The sequence below is a fragment of the Stenella coeruleoalba genome (genome assembly GCF_951394435.1).
Source record: "Stenella coeruleoalba genome assembly, chromosome: 5".
Classification (NCBI taxonomy): domain Eukaryota; kingdom Metazoa; phylum Chordata; class Mammalia; order Artiodactyla; family Delphinidae; genus Stenella; species Stenella coeruleoalba.
In genome coordinates, this window is record NC_137150.1 from 10,648,240 (window position 1) to 10,664,512 (window position 16,273).

A 16,273-nucleotide genomic window follows, 5' to 3' on the forward strand; every position below is an offset into this window, starting at 1 on the left:
CAACGTGCCAGACTCCGCCAGTTCACGCTCCCCTCCCCCTCCCTCCGGCCCTGCCCTCCTGCCCGCCCCCCAACCCCCGGGAGGACAGCCGCTTCCCGGTGACCATCTCTCACCCCACTCCCTTGGCTCTTGCATCCTGCGGAAGCCCAGGGGCGAATCCTCACTCCCCCTCCACGTGCAAGTCCTGTTCGCCACCCTCCCCTCGCCGCTCCCAGGACGGCAGCAGCCCCCAGGTGCCCACCTCTCACCCCCTTTCCGGCCCCTCACCCCTCACCCAGCCCCTGCAGTCTCCTCCGGCTTTGGGGAGCGTTCTGCACGCTCCCTCCACGTGCGAGCCCCGGGCAGTTACCCCCCACTTCCCGGGACCCGCACCTCAAGCCCGGGCTCCTCCCACCTAGCCCAGGGCGCGCGCCCTGGGCACCTGGCTGCCCCTCCCCCGGCTCCGCTCCCTCGCTCGCCCCCGCCCAGTGCGCCCGGCTCCGCGCCCACCCTCACCGCTTCCTCCCCCGCCCTTGCCCATCCGGGAGGCGGGGCCCGAGCGAGCGAGGCGGCGTGGCCAATGGGCGCTCGTCTTACTCTGGCCTCTCCCCCGCGCGGCCGCCAATCGCGGCGGGCGGTGGTGGTAATATTGTGGAGTGGAGTTTGGATGCCGCGGCTGCCGCGGGCTGGAGCGGGGCGGCCGCGGGGGCTGCCCGGCTGTCTCGAGAAGGGGGCGTGAGGCGGCAGCGGCTGCGGAGACAGCGGAGGGAAAAAGGAAGAAAGGAAGGAGGAGGGCGGGGAGTCCTCGAAGAGGAGGTGGGATCCTCCGGTTCCTCACCTCTCGGCTGCGGAGGGCGGCGGGGAGGCGGTGCCGCCCCCTGCCCGCGGACTCCTTAGCTCACTGCCGCCGACCCGCCGCCTCCGGGCGCAGGCGAAGCTTCTGGGGCGGGAGCGGTGGCCGGGCGGCGCCGACCGCCATGGCGTTCCTCAAACTCCGCGACCAGGTAGGCGAGGGGCGGCAGGCCCGGGGGTGGGAGGGAAGGCGGGAGGAAGGGGGGGCCGGCGGTGTGGGCCGCTGGGCGCCCGCTCGGCGGGGCGGTGCGAGGGAGGCGGGGACACCTCGGGGGTCGCGGCGGCCCGCCTGTCAGCGCAGCCCGGCCGGGGGAGCCCACGTGCCGCCTCCGGCCGCCGCCGGCGGAGGGGCGGGTCCGCGCTAGTGCCGGGCGCCCGCGTCCGGGTCCGCGCCTCCTCTCCAGGTGAGGCCGGGGCCTAACAGGTGGCTTCCCGCAGCCAGGCGGGGCGCTGCCGGCGGCCGTGACCGAGGGTCACGACCTTGCTGGCTTGTTGGCGTCGCCGGGTAGTTCGAGGCCGACTCTCTGGGTCAAAGGAGATTTTGCTCAGGGAGTAGTTATTCAACGTGCAAGTTCCCACACTTGTTTTCTTCTGACATCTTGTGCACCATCTTGGTTACTTTTCTTGACTCAGGAAGAGCTGATACAAGAATACCTGAAGTGCGGTAAACTGTCATGACTCTTGGATTGAGGAAATATTTCGTGTCTAGGAACGAAATCGCAACTGTATCAGAATTACTTGTACACCTGAAAACGTGGAACGATGTAACAAGGCTTTCAGGCGATGCAGAGGTTTCCAAACATCTGAATCTCTCCTTGAAGGAAAACGGAAATTAACGTGTGAAATATACCGAATCGCAGTAGACTCCTTAGTGCTGAGAATTTATCTTTGCCATTTGCTTTTCTGAACAGAAGGTAGTGAACAGATTTGAAGGGAAGGTAATTGCATGTATTGGGAAACTATTCCGAAAGTGAGTTCCCCTTTTGAAAAACAGTGAGGGAAAAACTTGAGATATATTTTTCAGTGTTGTCTCTTAGTGAATATTGTACCTTAAATTCTGAATCTAAGTAGTGTCATTTAATAAGTGACTTTTCTGTTTAGGCTGATGGCTGAACTTGTGTATCATTTGGTATCAGAAAGTTTTTAGTTGGTGTTAACATCATCAGGACATGATACTTTGAAAAACCCTAGCGTTTAGTCAAGCTTATACTTTGTATTTCAAATTGTGGAACTGCATTGTCCAGTATGATAGCCACTAGCCACATGTGGCAACTTAAATTAACTTTAATTTTATTATTTATTTATTTATTTATTTTTGGCTGCGTTGAGTCTTTGTTGCTGTGTGCCGGCTTTCTCTAGTTGCGGCGAGCGGGGGCAGCTCTTCATTGCAGTGCACGAGCTTCTCATTGCAGTGGCTTTTTTTTGTTGTGGAGCATGGGCTCTAGGTGCGCCGGCTTCAGTAGTTGTGGCTCTCGGGCTCTAGAGCGCAGGCTCAGTAGTTGTGCACGGGCTGAGGTGCTCCTTGGCATGTGGGATCTTCCCGGACCAGGGCTCGAACCCGTGTCCCCTGCATTGGCAGGCGGATTCTTAACCACTGCACCACCAGGGAAGTCCCTAAATTAACTTTAATTTTAAATAAAATAAATTCAGTTCTTCATTCCTGCTAGCCACGTTTCAGGTGCTCCATAGCCCCACGTGGCTCTTGATTATGGTATTGGACAATACAGGTGTGGAGCATCTGTATCATCAGAAAGTTCTGTGGGGCAGCACTATTAAAGAATAAGAGGTAAAGCATAAACCAATTCCTGTACAGTTAACTCACGTTGTACTCTTAATGGTGTGTAACTCAAGATCCAGGGTCTCCACTAATCTTTACCAATCTAATGGCACCTTGTGGTTCCATAACTTATAGTTGAGGTAACAATTTTTGTTTTGTTTCTCGTCTTACGCTTTTGAAGAAAGTTGTTTGGATTATGTGTGTTAGAAATTTGGTGAACTTTTGGGAGAGCATCTCATTTTATTCACCATCAGATTTAAACAGAAACAGGATTGTATTTTCAGTTGGACATAAAATCCAATTGCACCTTTGCATTTGTGTATTTAGGAATTGCAGTTGTGAAACAATTGTGATGCTACTCCAGTTTTATATAATATCTATTAATACTTGGTGGTAAAGATGATATGTAAAATGTCACCTGTAAACTTGAAGGTATTTGGGCAAGTTAATGAAGTGGCATGGCTGGGGCCGGGGGGCGGGGGGAAGAACCTTGGGGTTTACCTCTAATAAACTACTAAGTAATTGGCTCAGGAAGGGAATAGCTGCTTTTAGAAGTCATCTTATGTGTTGATATTTTATTAGCTGTTAAAAGCGATGGTACAAATGAAATGGAATGCAAATACTATTTTAACCTTTCCCATCTACAGGACAGGTGGTTCAGCTAGACGAATTATTTTATTTGGAGGAAAGGAGGAGATCTGTTTAAGTACACAGAATTTTAAAGCTGAAAGGTAGTTGACATAGCATTTAGCTCAGTCCTCATTTACACTTGAACTAGGAGGTAGTAGAATCTGCTTTTCTATGTTATTTCCATGTACACCCTGTATTTTGCTTTTTTCCATCTTTGTAAATACAGTCTATTACATAGAAGCTAAACGTGGGTAGGGGTTGTTTTTCTTTGTGCATATAAGCATCAGGGGGTTCTAGGTGGTTTAAACATAAAATCAGTGAGTAAATAAAGCAGTTAGTTTTCATATCCAATCAATGACAATGAGTAAGACAGCTTTCCCTCATTTTGTGCCAACACCAATATGGGGGTAAGAAGTTACTACTGTGCTATTTTCTATTACTAGGTGAAAATAACTTTCAATTGTAAATGAAATGAAAAGAATTTGTTTCCTGTTTTTAGGAAACATCCCTGGATTTTTTCCCCCACAAAAAAGTGTTTATAACAGCACGAATCTGTAACAGTTGCAGGGTTTTATTCAACAGGTGTCACTGTCAGGTTTTTTCTCTTTGCAGTTACTAAAAATGTAATCATACATGGTTACATTTAAAATTTATTTTCCGGCTTTATTGAGGTATTATTGATATATAACATATGTAAGTTTAAGGTGTACAGCTTTGATTTTATACATGTATATATTGTGAAATGCTTACCACAGTAAGTTAGTTAACACTTCCATCCCTTCATGTAATTACCATTCGTGTGTGTGTGTATGTGTGTGGAGATAACATTTAAGATCTACTTCTCTTAGCAGCTTTCAAATATGTATATATAATAGAGCATTGTTAATTATAGTTACCATGCTGTACATTAGATCCCCAGATCTACTCATTTTATAGCTGGAAATTTGTACCCTCAGACCAATTACAGGCTTACATTTTATCAGCAGTGATTCATAGTATACCCTAAAAAGAAAGGTAGATGGTCTTTGTTTGGTTCAGGGGTAACAAACTCACAACTGGGGAGTTAAATGGCGGCTGATACATGGCTTCAGTATCTAGGACACAATAGGGAGTGATGGGGATCATGGCAAATAGCAGGTATGTTAGCTGCTGTTCGCTCCAGGCCATTGTTTCTGTGCAGGTGTGCCTAGTATTTTTAGAACTCCAGTTTTTTGTAGGAAGCCAGAAATACAGATTCTTATGAAAAATTTCTATTGATAAGTGTTGGCAAGTTGGTAGATAACATTGAGAAAAATTCAAAGCCGTGGTTTTAAAAAGGGGGACCAGTTTATAACCACTAGTTTAGATCAGCTTGAGGAAACAAACTGTTATAAAATTAGATTCCTATTAAAAAACAGTTTTCTCTGAGATAAAATAGCCAAAATGGTCATAAACTTAAAAAAAATTGAGATATAATTTGCATACCATGAAATTCACCCTTTTAAAATGTTCAGTAGTTTTTAGTATATTCACAAAATTGTACAACCATTACCACTAATTCCAGAACATTTTCATCACTCCAAAAAGCCATTAGCCGGACTTCCCTGGTGGCGCAGTGGTTAAGAATCCACCTGTCAATGCAGGAGACCTGGGTTCAAGCCCTGGTCTGGGAAGATCCCACATGCCCTAGAGGAATTAAGCCCGTGTGCCACAACTACTGAGCCTGTGCTCTAGAGCCCACGCTCCGCAACAAGAGAAGCCACCGCAATGAGAAGCCCGTGTGCCACAACTACTGAGCCTGTGCTCTAGAGCCCACGCTCCGCAACAAGAGAAGCCACCGCAATGAGAAGCCCGCGTGCAGCAATGAAGACCCGATACAGCCAAGAATAAATTAAAAAAGAAAAAGAAAAAGTCTTTAAAAAAGCCATTAGCAGTCACTCCTTGTTCTCCCCTCCTCCTACCTCCTGGCAGTCACTAATCTACTTTCTATCTCTATGAATTTGCCTGTTATATTTCATATAAATGAAATCATACAATATGACCTTTTATGTCTGACTTGTTTCACTTGGCATAATACTTTTAGCGTGAATCAATTAGAAACTTTTATATCATGTTTAAGACTTTCTAAAAAAAGTTTCTATACTTTTGTGCTGTTTTATTGCCTCTGGTAGTGTGCATATGTATAGTCTGGATGTTGTTTTTTTCTGTTTTCCGAGTTGGTTTTATAACTCAAGTTAAACTTTGTTTGCAGTAGTACTAAAAAGGATAATAGTTTTCACATTTGGATTATTTTTGTGTAGGAGCCATCTTTGTGTTCCCTCCTGGGTTAATGGTCATTAGGTAAGAATTCTTGTGGTACGCGGGCCTCTCACTGCTGTGGCCTTTCCTGTTGCGGAGCACAGGCTCCGGACGCACAGGCTCAGCGGCCATGGCTCACGGGCCCAGCTGCTCTGCAGCATGTGGGATCTTCCCAGACCGGGGCACGAACCTGTGTCCCTTGCATCGGCAGGCGGACTCTCAACCACTGCGCCACCAGGGAAGCCCATGGTTTTTTTTTTTTTTTTTTTTGAACAAAGTTGGCATATCAATGAGTAGATATTGTATGGATGAGAATAAATCACTGTTTCAGATAGTAAGTTCTCACTTGTCAAGCATTCACTAAGGGTAGAGCATTATTTGACTTTTCAGTAGGAGAAAAAACTAGATGATCCTTGAAAAATCTTATAATTGGGGATACAGAATGTATGAAATGCCCCCAAAACACTGATGCCCATATGTTCAAGTATTCCATATCGAGTGTCTCCTTGCTTTGTGTTGGAGATTGTGGGGGACACAGGGTAGAGTAGCTACCATCTCTGCTCCTAAGAATCTTACTGGCTAGAAAATGAGCGAAGACATGCATAAATAAATGCACAGCGTCTGAGATACTTCACATGAAAAGGTTTATAGAAGTTGAGGAAAAACATGGAGCATATTCTTTGGAAATGTAACTACTATATAATTCAGAAATAAGTGTGTTCTATGTTTCTTGACTTTTTTTTTGGAATGCTTTGTATAATACAGTGTAGAACATGGAGTGCTCCGTAAGAGATGGAGATAACATGATTCTGAATTCAGAAAGGATCAGATGATCTGATTGTAGGCAGAGGGAAACCCTCATGGCAAGGGAGGTATTTTAGGTCCACAGAAAGGGTTTGTTGAGAGCAAACATTTGGGCAGGAAAGCAACAAGAGGGAACCCAGAAGGCAAGCCAGAAAAAGAGGATGGTATATTTCTGTTGGGATAGTTAGGAGATAGACCCGATTGGTGGGTGTAGTTGGAAAGGACTGGAGGTAGATTAGTTGAATTAACAGTGACTACATTATGAAGTACTTGGAATACAAGGTTAAGAAGTTTGGACGGATCGGTAGGTGATGGGAAGTCTAAGCTAGGCTATGAAGAGCTTCAGGGGGAATGTGCATAAATGTACTTTTCTCAAGAGGGTTCATAGTTTTATTAGATCTTCTGAGGGGCCCATGACACCCCAAAGTTAAATAACCGCTACATTACAGGTTTTAGAAGAGTAGATTATAAAAGACAAATAGGGACACCCAAGACTGGTTAGGTGGCTACTGCTGTAATTCAGAACATATGTAAAACCTTTTAATTTAGTATAAACTGAGTATATTAATTACTAAGCCAAAGTTTGAATGGAAATGAGTACATCTTTAAAGGATCGTTATAGCTGTAATAATGACTCACTTATGTGTACAATTATGTCTTATATTCATATAACAATTGATAATCTTTTTTGTTGCATAGTCCCACTAGGGTCAATCACACATTAAAATGCAATTGAACATTGATTATGGTAGTGAAAAAAAAGCAGATAATCCAAGTAGTTAGGTATGGGTTGTATTAGGTTTTTCGGCATTTTATTTCCTTTTCGTTTTTCTAGTCTAATGTAAAATTCATATACCTGGGCTAGACTGAGATGCCCCTGGGAAATGTTCTGTGCCTGGAGGAAATAGTTTAGGATTAAGCCTTTTTGTTCTGGATTATGTATCCTGTGGACAGTTCACATCAAGCCAATCACTGAGTAATACTTACAATTTAAAACGAAAATTAAATGAAATCTCCAGTTATTTAAACCAATAATGTTTTAAAGTGTTACAGTGTATTGTACACGATGATTAAAGTTCCCAAGTACTTTAGGTTTGATTTCTACTCCGGTCCCTAGCCCCAGTTCTTCGTTATACTATTGAGGGATTCATCTACCTTCCTTATGTGATACTGATTTTAAGAAAAGTTGCCAGGATTCTTCGTGTATACTGGTTGTCATACAAAACAAAGTCTAGATAGAATTACTACTCCCACAGCTAAAGTTCACTTATGCGCAGTAAATTTAAGTTCAGATTCTTAATTGGTGATGGTTTCATCTTTGATTTATTATAAGGTTAAAGGTTATGTCTTTTCTACTCTTGCGGATTTAAGGTCACAGGTAATATTAAACCATGCAGCACAGGACAAGATATTTAAAAAGGGAAATTAGGAAGCAGTTGCTTCTGACACAAATGCTTGTTCTGGAAGCCTAGAATGCAAGTTATTACAGTTGAACACTACATTTTTTTAAAAAATAAATTATTTATTTTTGGCTGCATTGGGTCTTTGTGGCTTATGTGCTGGCTTTCTCTAGTTGTGGTGAGCGGGGGCTACTCTTTGTTGCAGTGTGCGGACTTCTCATTGCAGTGGCTTCTCTTGTTGCGGAGCACAGGCTCTAGGTGCACGGGCTTCAGTAGTTGCGGCATGTGGGCTCCAGTAGTTGTGGCTTAAGGGCTCTAGAGCGCAGGCTTAGTAGTTAGGGCGCACGGGCTTAGCTGCTCCACGGCATGTGGGATCTTCCTGGACCAGGGCTCGAACCCGTGTCCCCTGCATTGGCAGGCGGATTCTTAACCCCTGAGCCACCAGGGAAGTCCCCTCTTTTCCTTTTGAGGGAGCTCCCGGATTAAAAATGATGAAAGTCAGAAAGGACCTACTTAGCTATCTTTAGTATTGTATTTTTATTGGTGTAAATTAATTAGGATAAAATCAGATAATTCAAACAGGACTTTGAAAGATTTTATGTATGTGTTTGGTGTGGATGTGTATGTAGATGGGTAAACAAAAGGCATCTATGTTGGATAGTTCTCTGAATGGTGAGAGGTTTCCCCCACTTTTTGAAAGCTTATATGCTAGGCGGTGTATAGTTCCAAGAGTGCCAGATTGGGTTATGCCAAGAGTGAGAATGGTGTCCCTGGGAGAACTTTATAAACAGCAAGGCAAGTGACATTCACATCCTGGAGAAATGGAGTTAGTTGGACTTCAGAGTTAAGAACAGCTGGCTTTTAAGGGATGTAAAAGCAAACTGCAGCATGAAGGGTGGGCAGTGCAGTTGAAGCCAGCTGAACAGATCGGAAGAGCAGGTGTAGTATTAGTCACACAGAGCCAGTAAGTAGCCTAATCCAAGGTATAGGCAGGTAGTTAGAAACCAGCATGTCTGTTAGTTGAATGATTCACATAGAGAGTTCTGGAATCGAGAGACTTCAGTAGAGGAGGGCTGGGGGCTGTAACCTTGCAGACATTCTCATTTGATACTGTAGCGGGGACAACGGAGGGAACGTGGTGGGAGTATTTCCCACCTTAGAAACTAGTCTGGAGTTCTAAATGAAAAGACGATGCAGGTGTATTATAGAAATGTTTTGGAAGATTGTGTATATGTTAAATAATGGTTAATCCACCTTGCTATTTTAAAGAAACTGTGAATTATTTTAAATAGCCTCTTAATAAAACAACTTATTTTTAATCTTTTATCATAAAGTTGAATTTCTATATATCATTTTCACATAAATTTAGATGTACTGACTTGATTGCATAACTATTACAAATGATCAGCAATACATGGATTATTTTGTATGTTCTGATGTATTACTGGTTTAGAACCTTCAGTGTTTTGGCTATTGAATTATTGCTTTTAAAATGTTGCTAATCAACCTGTGTGTGTTTTCTTTCCTTACTAACAATGTTCTACCTACCTATGACTCCAGATTCTATTATAGTCAAAAGAACTCCTTACCTGTTCACTTTCTAGTTTCCTCAAAGTCTTGGAGCCACAGTTTTGAACTTGGAATTCCTTTTGTCTGACCATAACTTTTTTCATCATTGGTTGTCCTGTCTTTTCACCCACAATGAAGCTGAGCTTTGCTGTGTTGGAACCTACTTCACCTAGTTGGTTAAATTCAATTTGGCCACAAACTGACCTCTTGAGAAGTCTTGAGCTCCTGATGGGAGCAGTATTGGCTAGGGTAGTGTTTTCTGAAGTGTGGGACAGCTTTTCCTACTGGTGTGTTTCTTGAGATTTTACGGGGTGACCTGTCTACTTGGACTTCCAGGTGTTGACCCACATTTCCTTGCTTCTAGTCTACTCAAGACCGTAGCCTGGTGTCCTGCTTCAGTCTCACTTTCCTCTGGCCTGTTTGGGGGTTTCCCAGCTCACTTCATTGTACCCTTTCGTATTAACCATTCCTACTCATCTTGCAGCTTTCATCTGGTTTTCCACCTCAGCCTCCTTTCTTAAACCCTTTGCCACCCTCAGTTCCTAACTTAAACACACCTCAGTCTCTTCCCCTTCACCTTGGTCTGCTGCCTCTTGGAATTTTTCATTCCTTTCCATTCCCACCCCTTCTCAGGCTGTGCCGTCTTCTCAGCAAGCCTTGACTCTCAGTGGACACTTTACCCACAGTTCCCCCCATTGGCGCTGTTAATGTCAGTCTTACATTCTTATCCTCTACCTTTTCCACTCTTGTCTGTAGCCCCAGTATTACCCTCTCAGGTTATGCCTTCATTCTTTCCTGTGGCTTTGCTGGGCAAAAGAAGCAAATGACTTAAAGAAAAGGTTAAGTAAATATTAGTAGATGTCATTCATGGATATGGAAAACAATTATGATAGTCTTAATTGAATGTCTGGAATGCTGGAACATATACTTTTAATTCTGGCTCATTTATTTATTCCCTTTGTGACCTTGGGCAAGTTATTTCACTTAAGTTTGTGTTTCCTCGCCTAGAAAAGGGAGGTAGTTGTGTCTAGCTCGCTGAATTGTTGAATTAAATGAGAGTGTGTAAAACCCCTGGCACATAATTGGCACTTGATAAATGGCAGCCACTACTGTATTGAAATACTTTGGCTTGGGACTTAGCTCTTCCACTTTCTTACTGTATGACCTTGGGCAAAGAAACTAAATCTGAGCTGGAATTTGTTTTTAACATCTTTTTTGAGATATAATTCACAAAACCTGTACATTAAAATAATTTAATAATGTATAAATTAAATAATGTATAATTCAATGTGTTTTTTTGTTTTGTTTTTAGTAAACTCAGCGTTGTGCAACTATCAACCACAATCTAATTTTGGAATATTTATCACCTCAAAAAGAAGCCCTGGGCCAATGAGCAGTTACTCCCATTACTCCTAACCTCCCCTCCTTTCTCTTAACCTTAGGCAACCACTAATTTATAGGTATACCTCAGAGATATTGCAGGTTTGGTTCCAGACCACCGCAATAAAGCAAATATTGCAATAAGACAAGTCATGTGAATTGTTTGGTTTCCCAGTGCATGTAAAAGTTTTGTTTACACTGTACTGTAGTGTATTAAGTGTGCAGCAGCATTATGTCTTAAAAAAAACCAATGTACATACCTTAATTAAAAAATACTCTATTGCTTAAAAACGTGAACCATTTGACAATGCAGGGTTGCCACAAATCTTCAATTTGTGTAGATGTGTGTTTTAATTTCTCTTGGGAAGATTCGTATGAGTTGCTGAATTGTATGGTAAACTTCTGTTTAATGTTTTAAGAAGAGCCAAGCTATGTAATCCCTTTTGTGTGTTGCTGGATTTGGCTTGCTGATATATATGTATATTTTTCGGTACGCAGGCCTCTCACTGTTGTGGCCTTTCCCATTGCGGAGTACAGGCTCCGGACGCGCAGGCGCAGCGGCCATGGCTCACGGGCCCAGCCGCTTCGCGGCATGTGGGATCTTCCGGGACCAGGGCACGAACCCGTGTCCCCTGCATCGGCAGGCGGACTCTCAACCACTGCGCCACCAGGGAAGCCCTGGCTTGCTAATATTTTATCTCTCTTTTCTTGTGATGTCTATTTCTTTGGTATGAGGGTAATGTTGGTCTCATAGAATGAACTGGGAAGTGTTCTCTGCTCTCTTCTAGAAGAGTTTGTGAAGGATTTGTAGTATTTCTTCTTTAAATGTTTGGTAGAATTCACCAGTGAAGCTGTGTGGGCCAGGCCTTTTCTTCGTGATAAACTTTTAAATTAGTAGTTCTGCTTCTTCACTTGTTATAAATCTCTTCAGATTTTCTGTTTCCTCTTGAGTCAGTTTTGGTAATTTGTGTCTTTCAGGGAATTTTTTCATTTTATCTAAGATATCTAATTTGTTGGCATAAACTTGTTAAAATATTCCCCCATAATCCTTTTAATTTCTCTAAGGTTGGTGGTGATGTACCCCTTTTTATTCCTGATTTTAGTAATTTGTCTTCATTATTTTTTTCCTCGGTCTAGCTAAAGGTTTGTCAGTTTTATTGGTCTTTTCAAAGAACCAACTTTTGGTTTTATTGATTTTTTTCCCCCTATTTTTATCTTTTCTATGGTATTGATTTTTTCCTCTAACATAATTTCTTTCCTTCTGCTTACTTTGGATTTAGTTTGCTTTTTTCTGATCGCTTAAGCTGGAAGCTTACTTGAGGTCTTGATATCTGTGTGTACAGCTATAAATTTCCTTTTCTGTAAATTTTGATATGTTTTGGTTTTGTTTTCAGTCAGTTCAAAATACATTCTAACTAAAAAGTTCCCTTGTGATTTTGTGCTTGACCCAAGTGTTCTTTAGAAGTGTCTTGTTTAATATCCAAACATTTGTGGATTTCCTAAATTTTTTGGGTTTTTTCTAATTTAATTCCATTGTGATTGGGGATTATTTAAATTCTTTGTCTTTTCAGTTCTTTTAAATTTGAGACTTTTAGTAGCTACTAAAAGTAGCTGCTTCCTTGCAGGCGTAAAATATTTACAAATTTGTGACAGAGTTACAGTTTGTGGAGTGGGAACCATGGGAGCAGTCTGTGAAGTTCGTGAAGCATCCATCTGAGAACCACTGTTACAGAATGAATAGGTTGCTGCTGTGTGTGTGTGTGTGTGTGGAATGGAGTGTGTATTGAAACATTAGATAAACATCTTCTGGCATCTGACCATTTTTTCTGATTCTTAAAGGCTGGGTATATGTAAGTGGTACCTTTTAGTAGTTTTGATATGACAGAAGTGTTTGATCTTTTTCTTATATGATACTCAAAACTTTATTTTTGAAGTATAGTTGATTTACAATGTGTTAGTTTCTGGTATACAGCAAAGATATATATATATATTCTTTTCCATTATGGTTTATCACAGGATATTGAGTATAGTTCCCTGTGCTATACAGTAGGACCTTGTGGTTTATCTATTTTATATATAGTAGTGTGTATCTGTTAATCCCAAACTCTTAATTTGTCCCTCCCCCACCTCCTTTCCTCTTTGGTAACCATAAGTTTGTTTTCTTGTTTGTTTTTTTTTTATTTTATTGAAGTACAGTTGATTTACAATGTGTTAATATCAGAGAGTGATTCAGTTACACCTATATATACATTTTTTTCATATTCTTTTTCATTGTGGTTTATCACAGGATATTGAATATAGTTCCCTGTGCTATACAGTAGGTCCTTGTTGTTTATCCATTCTATATATGTAATAGTTCTCATCCATAAGTTTGTTTTCTATGTCTGAGTCTGTTTCATAAATAAGTGCATTTGTGTCATATTTTAGATTCTGCATATAAGTGATGTCATATGGCATTTGTCTTTCTCTTTCTGACTTACTTCACTTAGTATGTTAATCTCTTGGTCCATCCATGTTGATGCAAATGGCATTATTTCATTCTTTTTTATGGCTAATATTCCACACCTTCTTTACCCATTCATCTGTCAATGGAAATAGTGCTGCTATGAACATAGGGGTGCATGTAACTTTTTGAATTATAGTTTTCTCCAGATATATGCCCAGGAGTAGGATTGCTGGATCATATGGCAACACTAGTTTTAGTTTTTTGTTTTTTGTTTTTTTTTCGGTACGCGGGCCTCTCACTGTTGTGGCCTCTCCCGTTGCGGAGCACAGGCTCCGGACGCACAGGCTCAGCGGCCATGGCTCACGGGCCCAGCCGCTCCGCGGCATGTGGGATCTTCCCGGACCAGGGCACGAACCCATGTCACCTGCATCGGCAGGCGGACTCTCAACCACTGCGCCACCAGGGAAGCCCCTAGTTTTAGTTTTGTAAGGACTCTCCATACTGTTCTCCATAGTGGCTGTACCAGTTTACATTCCCACCAACAGTGTAAGTGGGTTCCCTTTTCTTCATACTCACGACTTTTTTTTAACCATAGAAAGGATATATAAGAGGTTTTTGATTGTTGTTTTTTGGGGTTTTTTTGTTCTTTTTGTTTGTTTGTTTTTGCTTCTTAGGAAAAATTGAAGAGCAGAAAACTTACTTATTCCAGGTTTTTGGTACCAGTTTTTCACAGAAGTATAAAATGAGAGGAAGAGAAGTCCCCTCCCTCACTCAGTCTTGCCAGATTTTGTTGTGAACAGTCCTTGTGACTGTCAGCTTGTCAGTGGATTTTTTTTTTCTTTGAATAACTTCTGCAGGAGGCAACCTTTTTTTTGGACTATTCTCTGTTATTGCCTGCATTTGCGTTTAGGAGTGCAGGATCTTTCCCCCCCATTTATAAAATCATTAAACTGAACCATTTTCAAAAGTTTGACGTAGTGTTTTCATTGAACTCACAGAAGTTAGAATTGAAGCTGTGAGAGAATTTACCTATTTAGTCTTGAGCTTATAATTTCCCAAAGAGTAAGGGCCACAGTTTTGCCCCGTACTAAACACGTAACAAGAAATTTAGGCCTGTAGTTTATATCATAGGCTTCCTGAATACTGAAATGCAAAAGAAACATTTTCACCTACCGCATTCAGTACTTTGATACTATCTACTGATATTGGTGAGAATGCAGGAAATTGGTTCCATTACACTGTTTTATATCCCTGTGGTTCTATCTGAAATAATTCTCTTTATATGACTATATTTATGGTCTGTCTCCCTCTACTGGAATGTGAACTCTAAGAGGGCAGGGGCCATGTCTGTTGTTTACTGCTGTATCCCCATCACCTACAGTAATGCTTCGCATATAGTGGACATTCAGATAATTGCTGGATGAGTAAAGAATTCTGATTAGGTGTATCTGAGATGGGACCCTGATACCTATATTTTTTTTTAAAAAAGCATCTCAGGTTATTTTGATATGCACTTCCAAGGCTGAGAACCACTGGGCTATTTTCCTTCTCAGACATGCAGTAATGTGCATAAGGTACAGAAGATATATCCTTACTGAAAGATCATTATTAGAGGCTTTCTCCACTCTTGAAATTGGGAAAACCTGATTGAGTTCCCTAGAAAGAAGAGTTTAATTCAGTATTGTTTTCCAAGTATTGCTTGCAGGTAAGACTCAGAATGGACAGTTGCTTTCCACCATCAGATAATTAAATTTAGGAGTGGTGAGAAGAAAGAGCTAGAATGGAATTTATTACCCCCCCCACCCCCCATTTTTAACATCAACAAAAGGCAAGGTCAGGCTTCCTAGATGACTTCTCCAAAACAGTGATTTTCAGTGGTGGGGGATGGGATTTCTCTAATGACTGGGGACTTTTTTTTTTTTTTTTTTTTTTTGCGGTACGCGGGCCTCTCACTGTTGCGGCCTCTTCCGTTGCAGAACACAGGCTCCGGACGCGCAGGCTCAGCGGCCATGGCTCACGGGCCCAGCCGCTCTGCGGCATGTGGGATCTTCCCGGACCGGGGCATGAACCCGTGTCCCCTGCATCGGCAGGCGGACTCTCAACCACTGCGCCACCAGGGAAGCCCATGGAGACATTTTTGATTGTCATAACTGGCGAGGAGGGAAAGGATACTACTGGCATCCATTGGATAGAGGCCAAAGGTGGTGCTAAACATTGTACAGTGAACAAGAAGACATCCACCCCCAACAAAGAACCACCTGCTCTACAGTGTCAGTATTGCAGAGGTTGAGAAACCCTGCTTTAAACAAGCCGCTTGGAGAAAGCATTAGTAGTTAATGTTGAGTTCGGCAATTATGAATACATGGAGCCTGTGTGTGTGTCTGTGTGTGCGTGCGCATGCACACATACCCGTTTTTGGCCCTGGGCAAAACTGAATGTCTGTGTAGAGAAACCTGTATGTATGTACAGGAAGACCTTGTTTTATTGTGCTTTGCTTTGCTTTACTGTGCTTCGCATATATTCCGTTTCCTGCACCTTGAAGGTTTGTGGCAACCCTGTGTCAGGCAAGTCTGTAGCGCTATTTTTCCAACAGCATTTGTTCACTTGGTGTCTCTGAGTCACATTTTGGTAATTCTTGCAATATTTCAAGCTTTTTCATTATTTTATTTGTGATGGTTATCTGTCATCGGTGATCTTTGATGTTATTGTAACTGTTTTGGGGTGCCATGAACCGTGTCTGTATCAGACGGTGAACTTAATCCATAAATGTGTGTGTTCTGACTGCTCTCTCTCCCTCTCCTCTGGCCTCCTTATTCTCTGAGCCACAACAATATTGAAATTAGACCAATTAATAAATAGCACTACTAATGGTCTCTAAGTACTTCTTGAAATGAAGAGTCACACAACTCTCACTTTAAGTCAAAAGCTAGAAATGATTAAGCTTAGTGAGGAAGGCATGTCAACAGCCCAGATAGGCCGAAAGCTAGGCCCTTTGAAGCAATTAGCCAAGTTGTGAATGGATGCAAAGGAAAAGTTCTTGAGGGAAATTAAAAGTGCTACTCCATTGAACATGCGAATGATAAGAAAGCAAAGCAGTCTTATTGCTCATATGGAGAAAGTTTTTTTTTTTAAATTGAGGTATAGTTGATATACAGTATA

At 42.2% G+C, this 16,273-nt stretch overlaps 1 protein-coding gene across 4 annotated transcripts in view; it reads left to right on the forward strand.

Annotated features, from left to right (window-relative positions):
- The first annotated feature begins 295 nt into the window (after positions 1-295).
- The window catches only part of ANKRD28 (ankyrin repeat domain 28), a 186,740-nt gene continuing 170,762 nt past the window's right edge, over positions 296-16,273 (forward strand). For 3 of the 4 annotated variants that reach the window (XM_079923329.1, XM_079923328.1, XM_079923331.1), the window contains exon 1: positions 296-983. Coding sequence is in view for 2 of the 4 variants with exons in the window: in XM_079923328.1 (XP_079779454.1) it covers positions 957-983 (27 nt within the window). In the remaining 2 variants the exon portion in view is untranslated. The remainder of the gene's footprint in view (positions 984-16,273) is intronic. The other variant, XM_079923326.1, reaches the window with a different exon arrangement.